This window comes from Haemorhous mexicanus, chromosome 1, assembly GCF_027477595.1.
Source record: "Haemorhous mexicanus isolate bHaeMex1 chromosome 1, bHaeMex1.pri, whole genome shotgun sequence".
Lineage (NCBI taxonomy): Eukaryota > Metazoa > Chordata > Aves > Passeriformes > Fringillidae > Haemorhous > Haemorhous mexicanus.
In genome coordinates this window covers 133,928,434-133,948,933 of record NC_082341.1, presented here as the reverse complement: position 1 = coordinate 133,948,933, position 20,500 = coordinate 133,928,434, and the positions used below count along the sequence as shown (strand labels likewise).

Here is a 20,500-nt window from a genome sequence, read left to right as displayed (position 1 = left end):
AGATATTTTTCATGCTTAAAACATTTCAGATTGATACATTTCTATAGTTTGTTCACAAGTAAGTAAGAACAGCTGCATCACTTATGAAAGTTGGCTCCCAGCAAACAAAAAAATTCAGGGCTGGGGTGTGTCTATGCCAAATTTCAGCCTGGAGTGTATTTTTATGAGTAATAAACTCCTGCCATTTGTAATGGAAATTCTGAAAGATCTTTTAACTATTTCATGGCATAAGTATGAGTGTGGGACTTCAGGGAGATGAAACACATTCTCTCTCTGGCTGATGTCATCTCATGACTTAGCCATTTTTGTGGTTTCTGCAAGTCTTTCTCCAGCTGTTCTAAAAAATTACTGTACTCCTGATGCATCCTATTATCAGATATTACTGTCTTCTGAAAAATAATGCTGCAGTGGTCCTGTCCTGCTAGTAGGATGTATTGACTGGATGAATATATTGAAGCCTCTGACATAAATCATCTTTCTGTCATCCTTTCTTCACTCTGTCTTCTGAGTTTCCTTGGCTATATACTGCCTTTTTTTTTTAATTCCTAATACATATGGTTTCAGTTATTTTTCCATTTGTTATTGAGTATTTTTAAGTTATTTCAAGTCTTTCATGAATAATATCTGACCAAAGAATAGTATGGAGACCTTCCCAATATATAATCCATAGGATTGAGGAGAGATTATATAATGAAAGCAAATTTGTAATTTGCATTCATTTGTAATTTGAAAGTGAGTTCAGCATTTACATTATGCTACACAATCTCTGTATTGAGTATGAGCAGGGTAATACAAGGAGCAGACAAAGTCAGAAGTAGGTTTCCATGAATCCAGTATATTACTGGAAAGAGACATTCACATTTCAGAATTTCATCACTAGACAATAATATCCCAGTTTCCAAGGTAGCCATAAAATGAGAAGTTTGCATTATTGATTATGAATGTAAAATCACATCTGCTTGGATAAATGGGATAAAACCACTGGACAAAGTTTTGAAGGAAAGGTTAAACTGTTTGACTGTAACAGTAATGAAAGTTAATGTACAAATAGGTAAACTTAGTGATTTGAAAAAGGCCAAATGCTCTGCTTTAAGCATTATAGTTTAGCTTTGGAATTAGGCATAAAGAAAAAAAAAATGTATGCATTAGGAGGGGAAAAATCAAAAGGACTTTTTAAAAAGCCAAAGCAGTTGTACTGAGGCTGTATCCCTCTGAGCAGTTTCTTCACAGATTCTTCTTTTTCTTCTCCTTTTGTGACTGTATCTGTACCTTGACTTCTGTTAACTTAAAGAAGCTATGATTAATAGTTCATAACACAACACTAAGAGGCCTTTCAGACAGCAGAAATATCCCTGAGAGATGTCAGGTGTTTGATGCTTCGCTATTAAGTTGGAATAAATGATTTTTACCTTTTCTACCATTTCTGAATGCTTACGTGTCCTCCTCTGAACTCAGTTCATATGGACTCAGTGTAATCAAGCCCTGGGCTGCAGTCTTTGTGGTTGCAAGAGATTGTCCCTGTAACTTGTAGAAAGTTAATCTAGAAGATTTTGTGTAACATGTTTCTACAAGCAGATGGTGTCAAGCAATGATTTTATTAGCATTTACTTCGGCTGTTCTCCATGTCTCTGAGTTCTGATACCTGCAAATAATGTCCCAGTTCAGAATTAAAAACCTTTACATTCACCAGAATGTCTCGTCTTGCACATTTATATGTGCATTAGAGATGACTAAGCAAGAAAAATTCTAATGAAAATGTTTGTTTTGATTTCAGTGAGAGGGAAAAGCATGATCTACCTTTAATCAACTTATTTGCTGACTGATTCCAATGGAGCAATTTATTAAACATTGTACTAGTGGATATCTATCCATAGATCTATTTTGATGTCACTCTGGAGTAACAGGTTCTACACTGGTTTGTCAGATCTTGTTTCTGTCACTGTCTATGTTAAGCATGGTTGTTCCACAGATTGAATCCCTGTGTGACAGAGTAGCTGTTGTTAAAATGCTGGACTGTGGGATGTTTTTAATATGTTGAATCTGACTTTTCAACTGAAATAAATGCTCACATTCTTTGTATTGTTTTTATGTTGTTTTCATTGAATATGCTTTTTTACTCTAGGGAAACAAGATTATAAGAAAACCAGGCCTATGTTAAGAGCTACAAGATTAAAAGCAGAGGCCAAGAAAACTGCACTAGGCGTAAAGGTAGAGACTTCTTTGATAGCTCAAACCACCTTTGTGTTTGTTTCTTTTCCCCATAGATGTACTGTGTGAATATTGATTTCTGAGAGATATTGTTTATGACACTTCAAAATCTAAGTAGAATGCTAGAATCTAAAATATTTATGAATAACTGCTTTTATTTAACCCTAAAATGACTTGAATATTTGAAGTGCTGAAAGATTTTACATAGTCTATGTCCTTGTTATGATGCTTGCTTACTTTAAGGTTTAAAGCACTGTGTGCTTAGAAAATTGATGGTTTTAGGGAGCCTGTCTACACACAGAACAAATTCTTTAACTATTTCATATAGTTAGACAAATTACAATAAACATTTCTCATGTTCCTCTTCTCATCCTATACCAGTAGTAATTTAAGGACTGGGTTTGTTAAGTATTGTTAATTCTCAGCATTATTGTCTCAGTCTGCATCCCTGTGTAGTGCTTCTGACTTGGAAAAAGAAGGCTTAACTAATAGCAAAGGAAAGCATATGGAAAGGTACTAGACTTTATTTTGAAAATGTTCCCTTTTTGGGCAGGTATGAAGTATAACAATTACTGTAGATCACAGCTGTGAATATGAGCAAGGAGGACAATTAGAAATATTCTCTGTATCTACTACCTGGTGTGTCATCAAAACGGGACCTGTCTGAACACACATTATTATGTTGCCTCTAGTATTTTTTTCCTCAGATTTATTTTTTTTTAATCTAACTGATACACTATTAACTTAACAGCAAGAGTAAAACCTGAGGAAAATAAAAAAGTAGATCTATTATTTGGGTACTCTAGTAAAAGAAACTTCAGAAATGTTAAAAGGAGAACATTTTCTTGTTTCTGGCAGATGAGAAATCAATTTTTTCAAGTTATAGCTTATAGCAAATGCCAAGGTATTACTACCAAGCTGTAACAGCTGTTAGGCTGCCAGATGATGTATTTGGTTGTCTTCCAGAATTTGCTATTATAATCACGAAACAGTGCTTTCTTTTTGCTCCTGATTGCTGATCTCGATCAAGCATTACCGTGTGATGCAGTATGTTTTCACAACATAATCTCCTCAGTTAGTGCTGTGTGTCAGGTTTTAATGAGAAAAAGTAGATTGCCTTTTTTGTTTAAAGGATAAATTATTAACCTTTTGAGTTCCTTTTCCTTCCTTTCTTATTAAATTTTTCCTTTTTCTTTTCATTTTTCTTTCAATGGCGTGACCTTTTAAAAGTGATGTTCTACTTGGAGGCTTAGTGTACAGCCTAATTCTTTTAAAATGAACACGTTTTTTGCATGTCTTTCACAAGTGAGAAGAGTGTGAGATTTAGTCCTTCAAAACCTGTTTCATTTCCTTATTTTCTTAAGTAATTCTTTCCTAAAAATGAGGGGGAATGGGAAAGCATGTGTGTAATCTTATAAGTAATGAAGAATTGAGTATTAGTGAATAAAGGACTTTTGCCATCAAGGTGCACATGTGCTCTCCAGGTCCTGAGTGGATGTGTTTCTGGGGTTCTGCTAGTTGCAGTGTGTGATGTCTCAGGTTTAGAATTCTGCTTCTGCCTTAAAAAAAAAAAAAAAAAAAAAAAAAAAAAAGTCTTTAAAATATTTTCTTCCGGCTGTAATATTTTTTGTGTTTCTGGACCTTAAAAAAAAAATATGGATTGTCTCCATAGATTACAGTAATTTATTTTGCTTCCAAATTGCTGAAAAAAACTGGCAGAGCTGAAGCAAAAAGGAAGGTAAGTTGGGCATCTTTCCCTTTGGGGATTTGCTTGTAGGGGAAGGAAGGCAGGGCTTTTAAATACTTCCTTCTCACTGAGCCTGCTTAATGCCAACAACCTCAGGCTTAGTAAATCTTACAATACCTCTACCAGAACGTGGGCAATTTCTGTAAAGTAAACTCTGCACTTCTGCTTTTAGACCCCACAGTGCTCAACATGGAAGTGAAGTATATTTAATGTCTTGGGGTAAAGGTGCTCCCCTTCCCACTTCACAGTGACAGCTCTTCACCCTGCCCAATCCCTCCAGCAGCAGAACTTCACCATGGGCAGTAGGTGCTCCTGGAGTGTCTGTAGGGAAATCTCCTTCCTTGCCCCTGGAGAGGCTTAGTTGTGAAGCCCCATAACCTATACCCCTCTCTCGAGCACGGCTTGTTTTGCGCAGTCTGGCGTTAAGATCCTCCAGCTGCCAAGTGCCATCTTTTTATATCCATCCTCCACACCTATCCTAAATCCTCCTCTGTTGTTTTCTGGATAATTTTTGAAATAATTCTTGACAACTTATATTTGGTGTGACAGCAGCTGGCAGGACAGAAGAGAGCACAATTTGTTCTTCAGATCCCTTGACCAGTTGTCTCAATGCCCTGAGGTCCCACTTGATCATCCTTAGTCTTGGGACTTTGTATGTACCAACCTGGCAAACCAGGGGGCAATGGCCAGTGGGCCATGCCAAGCTGGGAAGTTTGTTGGTGATTTCCCCAAGGCTCACACGCCTCCCTATGAGCTGGGTCCAGCTGGCATACTGGGCCCTCCATTCCTCTCAAAAAGGAGTCACCAATGACTATACCCTTATTTTTTTCTTAATTGAGGAGGTTTTGATCTGCAGGGTAGGTTGCCCTGCCCTAGGCAACCCCTCTAACCTGGATGGATTTTCATCCCCATTCTCATCTCCCTGGTCCTCAGATTCCAGGGTCTCATATCTGTTGTTTAAGGGCACCTGGAGAGGTTAGGTAGGTCAGCAGGGAATTCACCTGCCACACCAGGCAGAAAACCATTTCCACTCCCCACTGTCTCTTAAGAGCTCCTCCTTTTCCCTGGCATGAGAAATGGTAATAAGCAACATGATTGACCTTCCAAAGGCTGGGATTTTAGTCTTTTTTTATTATATAGGTCCTAATTCTGTGCTGTAGCAATTGATTAACTTAAATCTGTGTTGAGAGGAAAAAAAAAGTGATATAACTACAATGCAATGTAATAAGTAGGCACTTTAAATAGAAATATCCAAAGTTCTTGTAAGTCTTTGAGAAGAAACCAGACACATACGTGTATTTGGAATGTGCTTTGTTTATATACGTATCTATTCAGTACACAATGCAGTATGCAGCATTTCAAAATAAATTAACCTTTTATGATAAAAAGCTAATTTGAAGCTAATAAAAATATTGTAGAGGAAGGATAAATGTAAAAGTATAAACTCTTTGGGAAAGGGGAATATGTTTGTAGTTCTGTGAAATACATACACACAATAAGCTAACACAATAAGCACCGTACAGCCACTAAAAACAATAGGCTGTTTTAAGTCATTGATAACTCTAGGGTTGTTTTGCATTAGTGTTCTGAAGAAATTACATGCCTGGCTGTAAACTAAGACTTAGTGTAGTATTTAGAGCAGAAAAAAAGAGGACTAGAAAATAGTGAAGGGATTTTAGTCCTTAATTTCAACGAGGATAATGAAATTCAACTGTTGTGTATTTCACCATAAGAGCTGACAACATTAGCTTAAGAAAAGGCCCTATAAATGACATAAAACTTTTCAGAACCAATCCCCTGGAGATTCTTCACATTTCATCGCTGGCATACTAATTAGCTTGTCTTGTCAAACTTTGATTGCCTTGTCATTTTAATGCAAGGTTTAAAGTAACAAAGTTTCTTTCAGTCACTGGCATTTAGTACTTTTTAATTTCCCCAATGAGGGATTTTTATCTGTGTTAATAATGTCAGAGAAGCAGCTGAGTACTAATAACTATCCAAAGTTAGTTCAGGCAGGGTGACCATGCTAGTACTTGGTGTGTCATATTTGCTCTTTAAACATATTTAAAGATTAAATATTGTAGCAGAGCTATTGTACTGGCTCTGTTTGTATATGTGACACTAATGTAGACAGTGCCAAAATACATTGTGTCTCTTGGAAAAGCAGGACCCAGTCTCGAGAAACAGCTCCAAGAGAAAGCAATGTGCTATATGTCTCCTGGTGTTTGGATAAGGCAAAATCCTTTGTAGCAGTACCAAATAGGGAGCCTCTGAACTTTCTCTGGGTCATTTTGTTGGCCCCCCACATGGGGCTTGTGCTGCTGGAAGCCCAGCTGTTCATCCTTCCCAAGTAGAGCCGGAAGGCCTTTCCACCACTGGTGCTAGCTCTGCTCTCATTGGGTGAGGAAAACATGCCAGCAGGAGGGTGACAAGCAGAAAATGGTTTGAGAAGTGTGGAAGCTTGGCCCCCAAATAGCTGAAGTTTGATATGCAGAGACCAAAAGTTATGGGAGTTCCTGGGGAGAGATTTTTTTCCACCAGCTGCAAGAACAAATCAGTAGTCCATGGAACAAGTGATGAAGTTTTTTCTTGAAAGGTAGGCACAAATCTTAACAGTAGTATTTGCAAACTACTTACAAAGACATTATTGACTGCAGAATATCACTCCACAGAGAGTTATTAGCAACACAGTACATCGATTCAGCTAAGGAAAAAATGTTTCCTAAACAAAGTGAGAGCTTACTGTCTGTCATTCTTTTGCTTATCTGCTTAATCTGTTGTGTAGTTAGATACCTTACTATGGAGAGTTTCTCTCATCTGGAACAAGTTAGATAGGAATAGATAACAACACATTCCTGGTGCATTTCAACAAAAGATATTCTCCAATTTCATGCTGTTCATAATCTGCTAAGTTAGTGAACTACATTTGTCAAGATACAGTTTCATAGCTTTGTAGAAATTAAGGCCACAGGAGACTATTAAATCATTTGATCTGCACTTCTGTATGTTACAGATCATAAAATTTCATCCAAATACTTTCTGCAAAGTCCTAGCACTCTGTAATGGCCAAAATACTGGGTCTTCAAACCAACTTACATGTCTCACAAAATGCAGAGCAGCTTAACGTGCCAGCAGCAGATAAAGTGTGATATTCCCAGTTATCCCTGTAGCCAGGCTTTGATCCCTGACCTTGAAATGAAAGGGAGGGGAAACAACACGTACAAAGAGAAGAACAAAATCAGATCCTTGTCTCGCCTGAATGCATAAGTATCATAATCATGGTGGTTTGAGATGTGAAGAAGATGCACCCACCAAAATCTTAGGAGGATTTTCTATACCAGCTTGGAGAAGTAGACTGTCTTTCTCAAACTTCTGATGTCTCTACTTAGGACCAGTCTGTAGCACTTCAAAGAATAATCAACAACAGCAAAACCTCAAATCCTGGAAATGAAATCAATACAATTGGAGGAAAATGTCAACATCTGAAAACTTTTGATGCTATATAAAAAAGTCTGAGCAGTTTAACATAGGGTGCTATTACTTTTAATAACCTGTGGGATGTAGCAGTGACTATGGGAGTAATCTGAGTTTTCCCAGGACCCTAAAAGAGAGGAGCAGCTAGGAGAGCTGAGTTTGCTGACTCCTGGCAGCCAGGTCCTTCTTTTCACACAAGCCAAAGTTGAAGTATTCTTTCCAATTGCTAAATAAAAACATACTTTTTTGAGGGAGATCAGCTGATAAAGGACTCACAGATATGGAAGTCCATATTTTGCTGAAGAATGTTTGATCATTCTTGCTCCTAGAAAATGGCATCTTAGTTCAAGGCTGAACTTACCTAACTGCAGCTGGGCCCTGAAAGTTTCTTGTAAACAGGATAAAAGGACCCCACACAGTGTACTTAAATACAGGTGTATGTAATTATATGCTGTAACCAAACTACCTCCAATTCTTCTCTATGATAAAATAAATACTGGTCATCTCCCTGCTGGAAATCCCTCCACCTTTGTACATCCAGAAATCACACTGGGGGAGTAGTTACTCATGAAATCCAAAGACCTTCTTAGAGTCACAGTTTTTCAAGGCAGAATACTCCTCTTCATAAGTACTGTATGCATCTTTGATACCTGTATGTATTCTTTTGCATCTAGCTGTTTTAAAAATGAATCCTGTTGTTTTGTAGGCATATAGCCAGGTGTTTTTGATGACTCTCTAATAGTACCTTGTTCTCATTATTTGAGACAACAATGATTCTTCCATCTGAAGTTTTCACAGTAAAAATTGGAACCTAAAAGTGTGGATAAAAGTTCATAAATTACTTTTGTTGCCTTCTGTTAGCTGTAGAATGTCCTGCATTAAGGAAGTAAACATTCATTTATAAATACAATTTTGTTGAAACTCTAAAACATGGTCACAGCAAATATCCACCTAAACTCTTCTGTTAAAACCTATATGAGATAAAAAGATTGTCAGTTCCTATATATTTATTTTTACAGGTATGCTTGGTCAGCTTGATTTTCTTTTTGTCTATTTTCAGAAAGAGCTAGGGAGAATTTAGCAATTCAAAGAGAGCAATTTGTGCTCCTCTTTCACCTAATTTTAAGCACGTTTCAGGTAAAAAAGGTGTGATTCTACTTGAAGGACAATTAAAAGACGTGTAAACTCCTCCTCCAGACATTTCCTGGAAATATGGTATTTCTCTATATGGGTAGGATATGATAATGCCATACATATTGTCCAGATTTGTGTTGTCATAGCTAACATTTTTTCCTCACCCCCTCTCCTAATTAATCTTGTTTAGATCCCAGCTCTGCCACTTGCTCCATTAGGGTGAATTTGAGGACATAATCCAAGTATTTTGGCATGAGAGACATAAAACTGACAAAAAATGATAAGAGAATTAAATCTACATCATGCTGTAATGGTTTGCGTTTCCTTTATGAAAAGTTTCTGGAAAACTTAACCAAACTGAAATCAGTAGGGTGCTACATATGCTATTCTACATGTAAGAGAATAAAATAGAAAATTCTGTTCCTTTTTAAAGGTTTCTATGACTGTACTTTGGGATTTGAGAATAGAAATGTTGTTTCCTAGTGTTCTGTACCATGATATAAAAGAAAAAAAAAGGAGAAAGTGCCCTCTGATCATTTTAAGTTTATTTCTATAGAACTTTTTCTCTATTCTTTAATTATTCATGGTAAAATCCTTTGAGTAAATGGATTTTGCAGAGGATGATGGGGATGATCCATAAAGTGCAAGAGAAAGGGAGCTAGATATGCCAAGCAGGGAGTATTTTAACATTTCATTTCTATGCATGACTTAAAATACAAATAACAAAGCCTGAAAAGTATAAAACAAATTAAAATGACAATATATATATGTTGTTGCAAGTACAGTACAGTGGTGCAGCATCTCATTTGCTATTTACCTTGCAAAATTTATGTTTATAAAAGTCCATAAAATGGATGCAATTCTTAAGAGATTGCATATCCCTAGCTGAGAGCCAGATGTCCTTTGTAAGGCCATTTATTTTATATTTTTGTTACTCTGCTTTTTTTCAGTAATTCAAAACTAAGGTTCTTGCATAATTCTCAAACCTGGAGTTTTAGTAAGACTTTTCATTCCCAGGGATAATAAATACTGATCCACCCACACAGTTCCTAATGGCTGTGCAAGGGAAATAGTATTGTTATCACAGTGTTAGTCATTGTGAAACTTAGGCAGAGGAATTAAAGAACTGCTTCTGTCAAGCAGTTACTGGGCAGCCTGAGAATAAAACTCAAAATTTTCCCAATTCCACTTCCTTTGAAACAAATTTTTAATGCAAAGGTTCCTGAAAAGTTTGCTGCTGCTACTCACAGCATTTCAGGAGGGAGACTGGGGAGAACAGAGGGGAAAGGTAACCCTATTGTAAAGCAGAAAGCGTGGGAAGTGTGACATCTAAACAAGGAAAAAACTTTTTAATACTGGAATGAATTTGCTCTCTGTGTCAAGTGCGAATGGTGCTTGCATTGTGTGGTTTTGTTGTCCACTCTCCTGAGCAGATGGAGCCTGCAGTTGTATGTCACTTGTTTATTACATCCTCTTAAGATTAGTAGCTGTGTGGCCAGATGGGTCTGGGAGCACAGCTGTGGATACAAGGAAATAAATGAAACCTGTCTGATGCTGCCATGCCCTTTTGTGAGATACTGACGTGTTGCAACTGCAACAAAGCAAAAATCACTTTCCTTTAATATATGAGTGAATTAGATGTACTTTTTTAAAATCAAATCATGAAATCAGGAGGATGAAGTTCAGAGGATGGTACAGTTCTAAGAGAAAATGTAGTTGAAATCTGTAGCCAACAGCCTCGGCAAATTTGCAGGAGCAATTTTAATGTGGTAAAACAAATTTAAAGTACATCTCAATCATCCATATAAAATAGAAAGCAAAGGTTTCTATAGAATAAAGAATATGCTCCTATAGAACATATGCCAACTAGGCAGTAGTATTTCAAAATTTATTAGATGGCATATGTTGAATTATTGATCCAACATTCTGATAAACTATATAATGCATTCATGTAAATGCAAATTAAATGCTGCTCTATAGAAGAATGCCAGATTATGGGCTAGACTTAAAAAAATGAAATGCACAGTTTTAACTCCTTCATGTCAGTGAACACAATGCTGGTCACAAAGCCACCACCAGCCTTGAGATGCTGGGTAGGATTAATCCCACAGTGCACACACAAGGTACCATCTGCACTCCCTTCTAGTCTAAGGGGAGAAATGGTAATTTTTGAGAAGAATTCACCTGGCCTCTTGGAGGACACAGGATGGACAGATTCTGTCCTTGGACAGTAAAGGGTGTCTTGTTGTCTTAGTTCATTGTAGGCATCTTCTTTCAGTCCCACTGACAGAGTAGGTTTGATGTGACATCTTCTGTACCCATTCAGATCAGTTGTTATAAAATCACTGAACTTTTTTTCTTCTCTCATTTGAAATGTATATTGGTATTGTTCTGATGTAATTGTTTTATAGCTTAATGTGAAGCTGAGAATTGGAGGGGAAGTTTTGCTGCTTTCCTTAGAGGGAAAGTGGGTTTGAAGGTACAAACTAAACTTTGGAGCATCTCAAGTGCATAATTTTAAGAGTTCATCATGATGATCAGGAGTCAAGCAGTAGAAGTTGTTAGCTTCATAGTCATACTTTCTGTGAGCTGAAGGGGCATAAGGATTTTTCTCAAACTTATATTTCATCTTTCATTGTCTAGCAAAATGGGAGTCAACACTATAGGAAGTGTTTTTATTTTTCTTACAGAAAAATAAAAACTTAAAAATGAGAAATACAGTGTCTTTGAATGAAATAAAAAGGAAAGAAATACAGGAAATAGAAGAAATATTAAGAGGATGATTGTACTATAATTGCATTTTTACAGAGTCCAGCCTTAAGATGATAGGCAGTCACATAATGAGTATAATGTGTAGTATAAAAACATTTTTCTGCTTCTGAAAGCTGCTATAAATCATGTATACTTTGGAAGTCTCTTTTATGTTAATTAAGGAAGATGCAGCAAGTTGCAATATTTTATGGGAAGAGAGGCAAGTGCAAATTGTTGTGCTTTTTGCCTTATTGCAGAGCTGAAGAAAGAAAAGTTTAATCCAATTCTGAGGGTGTTTGTAGTTCCATGTTGTACTGCATGCCAGGAGGTTGGGAGGTAGAGGTAGCAATTTTCATTGACTTCCACCATACTGTGTTTGCTTCATTAAAAAATTACAAATTTGTTGGCAAAAAGCAGTAACATATTGCTAGAAAACATCAAAATTCACAGTGTAAATTCATAACTTAAATTTGTGTTCAAAACTGTGGTTTGTGAATTCTGTCTTTTCCTTTAAAAAAGAAGGAATTGGATAATAAAACTATATAAAGCTCCTATTTCTAGGTAAGACTAAAGATTTTTAAGCTAAATACCATCTTTCTGATGGTATATCAGACTTACCAAAATCTTCATTAAGTGAATGGATTCTACAACACTTGGAATGGTAACCACAATAGAGAAATCATTAAAGTATCAATGCCTTATGCAATTATGTCTGATTTTATTTTGATGTGCGTTGTAGAAGAGAAATAATATTTATTCCTGATTAATCTGAAAATATGGTATTATTTCTAACAGGTTTTTGTTTTTGTTTTATTTCTACAGGAAGTTGCCCTTGTCCTTACAGCCATACTGGTATTTTTGTTGGCTTTCTATGCTTTTTTTTATCTTAATGTTTCCAGTGAAGTTGACCTTGATCTGGATCCAGATGAAAACTAGCAGATGCAATGAATCTATCATCAAGATTTCTTCAGCTTCAACAAGACTACATAGGAACACACAGTCCCTTCCCTGTAAGACAGTAAACGATGCCATTTCTTGCAGTCCAAATTCATAAGAAAGTTTTGCAATACATCAGTCACATTCCAGGTCTCCAAATTAAGAACACTTATGCCTGGCCAAGTGTATTTGTCTAACACCACAGCCAGGAGCAACAGTACAATACATGAAGTTTATTGTTTACATTATGTTTTTCTCAGGCAGAGAACTTTGATGTCAAAGACAGGTGCTACTATTATCATGGGTATTGATGCTGACTTCACAGGAGTGCCTGCCTTGACTGAATTTAGGAATCAGAGCTTCCTAATAACCATATTAGTTTCCTGTTCCTTTCTGAAAAGAAAGCAGAAATACCAAATGAAAAGTCTTTTCTTCATTTGTGTTCATAATATATCAAAACACCCTCATCCTTTCTCTCCCTTTTAATCTTTCTTGCGCATGTGTGCGCATGCATGAAGATGGAAGAAATTGTAGGAAAAGAATATCTTCTTACAAGCAGTCTGTCACCTTCTATATGGACTTAATTTTCTGTCATTCCAGATTCTGTGTGCCCATATATCTACAGTAATCTTTTTCATTCTTTTGCCAACTGTTCAGCACACATGTGTTCTGTTAGAAATGGCACCTGGATGACAGAAGCTCTAACATTCGCATATGCTTCTGAAACACAGTTCTTTGCCTCCTGTGCTGTCTGAACTAGTGTAAATAGAAAGTTTAGTCAATGTTGGTTTTAATTAGTGTATTGGTCTACTATTAATATAAAGTCAAAATTGTGTTTTAATTATGCTCTTCCTGATGGTTTTGGTATCAACTTGCTCTACCTATTAGGGGCATGTTGTATAAAAACATTCCTTTCCAGCTATACAATCATTTTAATCATCAAACTAATGTGAGAGACTGTAAGTAACAAGAAAACACTTTTTCTCCTGGCATACTAATAACTGGTAAATCTTGGCTCCATTACATCCTTCAGTTCTTGCAAAGTACCTTTCAAATTAGGCACTGTAGATAGCATTTTTGTTCCTTTTGATAGCCAAAAGCCATTTGAAGAATTTGTTGTGTCAGAGCAGCTGCAGGGAGCTTTAAAATTCTGGCTTTATTCTCTTCTGCTTTGAGTTTGGCATATAACTGAGCTTGTGGATGTAAAGACTGTTTTGATCCCCTTAAAAGTGTGGTCAGTCTTTCTCAGACTGAGATTCGGTTCCGATTCAGTTTGATATCAAGAACGTGTAGAGCCATTGGTGCTGAATGTCGCAAGGAAATTTAGGCAGACTGACTTTCAGAAAAGTTTTCATAATTCTGAGGCTTGGTTTTGCCTTTGACATAAATTTCAGAGCTGAATGTTAGATTTAATTGCAACTGAGGTATTTACTGTCTTGTTCCTGAGATGCCTGGCTAAGATTTCTTACAGTGATTTTGAAGACAAAGGGATACAAATCACATCAAATATTATAATGGAAAATATATTTCTTTTAAATTGACACAGTCCCATTATCACCACTTAAGAAACTTGGATCAATACAGTTAATTTTTAAACCATATAGTAACTATGACCATATACATTATGAGTCTCTAAGGATCCACTTCATATGTGTCATAATGTTTGTTCACTTTATGCCATGCAAAACAACAACTCTAGAAATTCAGAGTACAACAGTCTTCCGAAAAATATATGAAAGAGAAAATTATATATGCAAATATATCTCATTTTCTACATATGACTCTTACAGACACAAAATCCTAACATTTTTGTATGCATATGACTTACAGTGCACTACTAGTTGCACACTTGACCAAACACCTCCCAACATGTTGAATTTATGGTGAAACATTATCTGACACATGACCCAACTTCCAGTGGAGGGAAAAGCATATCACAAGCTGTCTCCTTGCATGTGACTTACTTTTAACTCCACCAGCACCCAACCACATGTGACAGAAGATCCAGACCTCTCCTGTTACTCTACATTAGCAGTTTTTAGGTTCTATAACATGCTGGAGGGATTGCTTCCTTAATGTCAGCATATAGCTCTCTGGGTCATGTATGGTCTGAGAAAGATACGTAGTTACTCCCTTCATGCAGGTCATCTCTCTCAATGACCTGCTCTCTCTCTCTCTCATAACCTGCTCTCTCAATTGGTTGTGTTAAAAAGCAAGCAATTCTTACTGTCAAATTTATGAATATGAAGTTCCTAGGACAGGAATATTCCATTTCCCATAACTGGGAATCAGACCAAATCTGAAGTGTGCATATATGTGATTCTATCAGCTTCCCCAGTGTGTGGCTTATGAGTCCATATTGCCCGCAGTTTGCCATTTGTCTATTGGCTTTGTTTGGATTAGGTCTTTTCATTTGCATGAAAGATCATAAAATCATTGTGTCATTGAATGGTTTGGGTTAGAAGGGATGCAAAAGACCGTCTATTTCCAGTACCTCTGCCATGGGCAGAGACACCTTCTACTAGAGCATGTTGCTCAAAGCCCTGTCCTGGTGTCAGACACCTCCAGGAATGGTGCATCCACAGCTTCCTTGGGCAACCTGTTCCAGCGCCTCACCACCCTCAGAATAAATTTTTCTCAATATCAACTCTCTCTTCTGCTGTCACTACATGCTTTTGTAAAAAGTCCATTTTTTTGGTAGGCTCCCTTCAGGTACTCAAAGGATATTCTCATGTAGCAGGAAAATTTCTTTTTGCTTAGAGCAGGTAGACTTCTGTTCAGTATATGTAGAAATATGTGGTAAATATTGCAGCAAATACACTTCCTCTCCTATCAGTACAGTAATTCCTAATGGGACATGTGGCTTATTTTGCCCTTAATTATGTCTAAGATTGAAATATGCCTTTTGGATTTTGGACCATCTATCTTTGTATGAGTTGCACGGTGTCTATTTTATTAATAAATGATTTTTTTCTATTTTTGTTCTCTTATTAATTTTGAGCATACTGAATTATGTATACATTTGAAAGAACATTAAAACAATGTAAACAGCACAATGTTCAAAAGTGAGCACTGATGTCAGTTTTAGAATATCTGGATTACTTTAGGCAGTTCTAGCTGCTAAACTCATATAAAACTAAATGTGGCCTATAAATACTTAAAAGACAATGAAGAGAACTTCCTTTGGCATCCTACCCAATACTAATAGATCAGATCTCTTTCTGGAGTTGATTCATGCAGCTCTATCCCTTCATGTGTACAAAACTTTTTTCATTATAAAATCAGTAATTTTATATGCTTGTTTCAAAGAAGGATTGCTGATCAAATAATTTACGTGGCAAACCTGGCTTAATGAGTTTTTCCAAAGATATTCACCCGAAGGAAAAGGTAGACATCAGTTGTTGCCCTCTACTCCTGCAGTAAACTGAATTTCTTTCTAGTAGAGGTTGTGGAGGAGATGCCTGCGCTGAGTCCTTGTGCTGTGGGGGGGAGCAGATGTCCTGTCTGGAAGAATCTCTGGCTAGGAAGGCATAACAGTCTTCCAGAAGTGATTTTGCTCTGTAAATCTTCCTAGATGGTTTTCCTTTTTTCTTTGATTCTTCAAAAGCAGAGCCAGCATGTAGACCATCTCAGGACAGAAGCCTCAGTCTAGTATTTCTACTAGTGCTTCTAGTGAACATTGCCAAGGAAAGGCTCTAGTTCTGCTACCTAGAATCCATAAATATATTTTACTGGAAGCTTAGGAGGCATGTTAAGCATTTCCCTAAGAGACCCGAGAGATACATTTAAACTTTTCTTGAAGAAAAGTTGTAGTTAAAGTTCACTGTTGCATGTCATATGAGACGCCATGTGGTTCAGAATCAGCTCCTTCCATGCATCAGACCAGCTGTAGCAGGTCTTTAGCAGGACATGTAGACTGGGAGATGGTGCTGCAACACATAACTGCAAGTAGCTACAACATAAGCAAACTCATCTGTTTACTTAGGTGTCCTCTAGAGCAGCTGACCTATAAATTTTATTTGAAAACACAGGTTTTAAACAATTCTACTAAAGGAAAGCACAGTGGAAGCCCTACAAAACAGTTCATGCCTGTTCCATGAAGGTTGCTACCATGGAAGAGGCTTATCTGCTGACTTAGGGCCAAGTTTTGAATGCTGCCATTTTCAGAAGGAAGATGCTGCTAGGAGCTCCCAGCAGAGTGATGATTGATAAAGGATTGTTGTCCCTATAAAGCACAACTGAGCCAGCTGGTGAAGGTCAAATGCATTCAGGACAATTCTTTGTAGAGAGCTGTACTTGAAAAGCAGAGTAGGCAAGTTAGAGTGCCAGCAAAAAAGATACTACAGATCTTGATCGCATTTCAAGTTCTACTTACAGTAGCATAGTAATTAGTGGTGCTTATGACTAAGGAAATAACAGTATGGCACATAAATAAGACAGCAGAAATGCGATGTTGGAACTGCATCCTAAAAGATTTTACAGTGGATTATGCCTGCACTTTGGGAAGTGAAGCCATGAGATGAATAAATTGGCAAAGATTATCTGTGATCTTATGCTTACAATATTTTTTCCTGAAAGAGCCAGTGGAGATATTTTGCAGTACATTTCTCCATCATCCTCTTAGTTTGCTATAATGCATTTTCATAGATGTATTTCTTTTACACATTTCCAAGAGTGAAAATTTTTTTTTTTTTTTGCAGTTCATCAATTCATTTAATTGACAGAATCCTCTACTCATCCTTTTATCCCCCCTTAATCACAATGAAATTAGTGGGGAGACAGCCAAAATGTTAGGTACCAGTGTCTCTCAAGCAGATGTCACACCACTATTTTTTAGCTCGTTTAAATGAATAAACATGTTAAACTGTGAAGTATTACATTTTAGATTTTTTCATTAAAAAAAATGGGACAATCTGTTTACTGTCCTTAATTGAGACAACAATCCTGGTGGTTGCCAGTTTTGGCAGTTGTAATGATGAACTATAAATATTGGGACAGACTGACTGATGATTGTGGAGGATAGTTCAAGTACAATACTCATTCTGCATGAATACTTTTTTCAGTGCTACATTTTTTCTAGCTTCTGTGATTATTGTACTGGTTTTGCATGTTAAAAACTAATAAATACCTGACTAGTCAATCAATAGGCTTGATTCTGTTGTCTTATTCTCCATAGCTACATACAGCATAGAAAAGCTCTCCACCCTGGACCACAGTTCATGCCTTGCCCAAACTCTCCCTAAAAGGAGTATGTCCACATCAGTTACAAATATGAGCTACAAAGACCTTTGTTTTGCTGGACCATGGAAAAACTGAGCAGCATAGAGATCTTTAGTAGTATTTTTGCCATTTCACAAAGATACTGTAGAAATTTAAAATAGTGCAGCCACAGGAGGTGAATATGAAGTTTGTTGACAAACAGATGTCATAGTTCTATTGCACTTCCTCCAGAAACAAGACTGGAAGAAAATCAAAGCAAAATGGTCAGTTCTTCCAGGAGCCAACCACCTCACAGCTCATGTTGCTCAAGAGCTAAGTCAGAGCTACCACAACTTCTTTTTCATAGGATGATGAAAGGGCCACAAGGAAATAAAGGTGTCTGGAGCAAAGCAGCTTCTTCTTGGACCAATGGGTCATTTATTTAAGTAAGAAAGAAACAGGATTTGGGGATTTACACAAAGCATAGGTCAGAGTAGTTGCTGCTGCCTTCATGTGTAAAAAAGTCACATTATGCTAAGATAGAGTAGTTTTGTGTGTCTGAAACAGAGTTAAATGTGAATGTTCTGATACTGGCAGTGTCCACGTTTCTCTAGAGGCACTTTATCCTGTGAGACTGTTAGCAGAGAGGGGGGATGTGGAGGGAAATGGCAGGGGAGCCCTTTTGCTGATTCTGCACTCCTAAAGCATCTCTCCTGCTCAGTGGGTAGCTGCTGGTGTTTAGAGTAGGACTGCAGTCCTGGGTTGCTTTGGACAGGCTACAAAAAGAATAGAGCAGAGCTTAACCTACAGGGTGAATCTCCTACCATTACTGGTGCCTCATTGGTTACCACAAGTAAATTCACTTTTATTTATTAGGTTCCCAGGAAGGTGCCAGAAAAATTGTCTTCTGTTGTTCTTTTCAAGCTGTTCTGCATAGTTGTTTTGCTTACTGTCTGTGTGACTCCTATCCAGTCAAAGAATGCCACACTCATGCCTACTGCTCTTTGAAAGTATGAACCCTTATCCTTTGCAAGGAGGGGCTGGGGAGTGACCTGCCATCTCACCTGCTCTCACCTGGCTGAAGCTGAAGAGGCCTCAAGTCACTATTACTGTGTAATGTATTAAAACTTTTTCTGTTTTGGTGAGGACAGCAAATTGTGAATTCAGGGCAGCTTTATTTAGCCTTTCTTGCCTGAGGAGCCTTTAGAGCCACAAGCATGGTGAAACTCTGGTTTTTCCCTACTTCCCTTCTGATTACTTCCTTCAGCTTAAGATGAGCTAAGGTGCTGTGCTTGTCTGCTTAAGGGAGGGCTGTTTTACCAACAGTATCATGGGGTTTTGCTGTTGTCTTAGATAGCACAGATTCTATCATCATCATAGCACAAGGTTTTCATATTATCAGAAATAATACCTTCATACCTTCTTAATGTTCCTCACAGGCAGGTCGTCTACACACTGAGTTTTCCCGGTCCTCACAGTAATCTGACTCCTCTCCCTCCTCTTTCCTTACTCTTATGTAGCAGTAGTTCTTACTGATTACTGGTGTAGCCTGTCAAGATCAGGCCTGCCTCCAGTCTTCAGCAACTGGTCCAGCTGCAACTCATTGGGGGACAAGATCACCCTCTACAATTCCTCACCCTCTACATTTCGCTGCCCTAAACAGTTCCTGAATGCAGGTGACCGTGTTTATGTTTATGTGTTCATTAATCCTAGCCTTTCTTGAACTGCTCTTCTCAGGCAATACTCTGCCTTTGTTCCACTCAGTCTCTGCTGCTCCAATAATAACAGGATGCACTAAACAGAAAGGAGAGTAGAGTGCTTTTTTAGATCATTACCAAAGCCACAAATTAATTTAAAGTTAGTCAATTTATGTGGAGGCATTCTCCCAGTACATGGTATACATGTTTATTTTGAAGAGCAGCCTGTTCTTGTGAATTATATTTGACAGTCCTTGCACTTATACATGGAGGTTTTTGAGTTCACATTAAAATAAGTTATAAACATGACTGTTATTCATGAGAATACATCTGAATTTTTTATTTTCTCATAAACTGCCTCTCATAAATCAGCTGCCTTTAATTAATAGAAGAGTGGCCTTTATTTTTCAGTGATGCAGTTTGGTCAAATATAGCTTCTTATCTGAAATGTTACAGAGTGGTAATTACATCCCTTTGGTTAAGGGTTACCTCAAAATAAGAGTTACTTGTAATATGTATGACTTTTTCTGGAGACTGCGATGATGAGAATTGGTAAATTCTCCACAGAAATGTCAGAATTACGACTCCAACAAAAGCATTGGCTTTGAAATTTTACCTTCAGTGGGTTTTACCTTCTGTCTTAGGAAATTTTCATGTTGATATCAGGATGGAGTGGTCTGGGGTCGGCTGTCTGTCTCTGCCCCCAGACACGCTCAGGATGGTTCTTGCATGCTGGGCTTCAAAGGATGAGACTGGACGCTAGGTTTTTTCGGTCTTCAGTATTGTTTATTATCTCTTATCTAAAAAGTCCTCTCTCTGCCCGAAGGATCTGACCAGCACGGCAGCCAAAGGCACTCTGCCCACCCCCAAGGCGGCCACATCTTTTATAACAAAAACTACGTATATCATATTTACTTTTTGTCCCCAATACCTATCATCTTCGTCACTAAGTACACCCTCATCCCAGACCAATCCACAAGTGCCAACACCACCACAGAAGATGGAAGACAGGAAGAAGAAGGAAGAGCCTGGTGGCACACCCTGATTCCTCCATCTTGTCTCTACAACCCCCCTGTACCGAAACCCCAAAATTTGTGATTCACCCTATAATGATATCTTCCCTTCACCATTTACACCCGAGTGATTCTCGCAGGTTCCATTTCCTCATACATCGGTGGCACATCTCTAGATGGATCAAAATCAAGCCACCAAGTGCTTTTGGCAACATTCCAGGACTCCCGAGCCCCCCAAGGGTTCTCTCGGTAGCTCTGGACATCAGGAGTCATGTGCTGAGCTCCCACAGAGTGGGAAATGCCTGAAGACCAAATGAAAGGACTCAAATAAATGCTCAGGA

General features: G+C 37.7%; 1 protein-coding gene across 2 annotated transcripts in view; it reads left to right on the top strand.

Moving 5' to 3' along the window:
- Positions 1–20,500, top strand: part of TRIQK (triple QxxK/R motif containing) — a 156,721-nt gene that overhangs the window by 43,363 nt on the left and 92,858 nt on the right. Inside the window, exons 3-4 of one of the 2 annotated variants that reach the window (XM_059863563.1) lie at positions 2,123–2,208; positions 12,137–15,226. In XM_059863563.1, the coding sequence (XP_059719546.1) occupies positions 2,123–2,208; positions 12,137–12,250 (200 nt within the window). In that variant the 3' untranslated portion in view covers positions 12,251–15,226. Of the gene's footprint in view, positions 1–2,122; positions 2,209–12,136; positions 15,227–20,500 lie in introns of those variants that run through there. The other variant, XM_059863553.1, reaches the window with a different exon arrangement.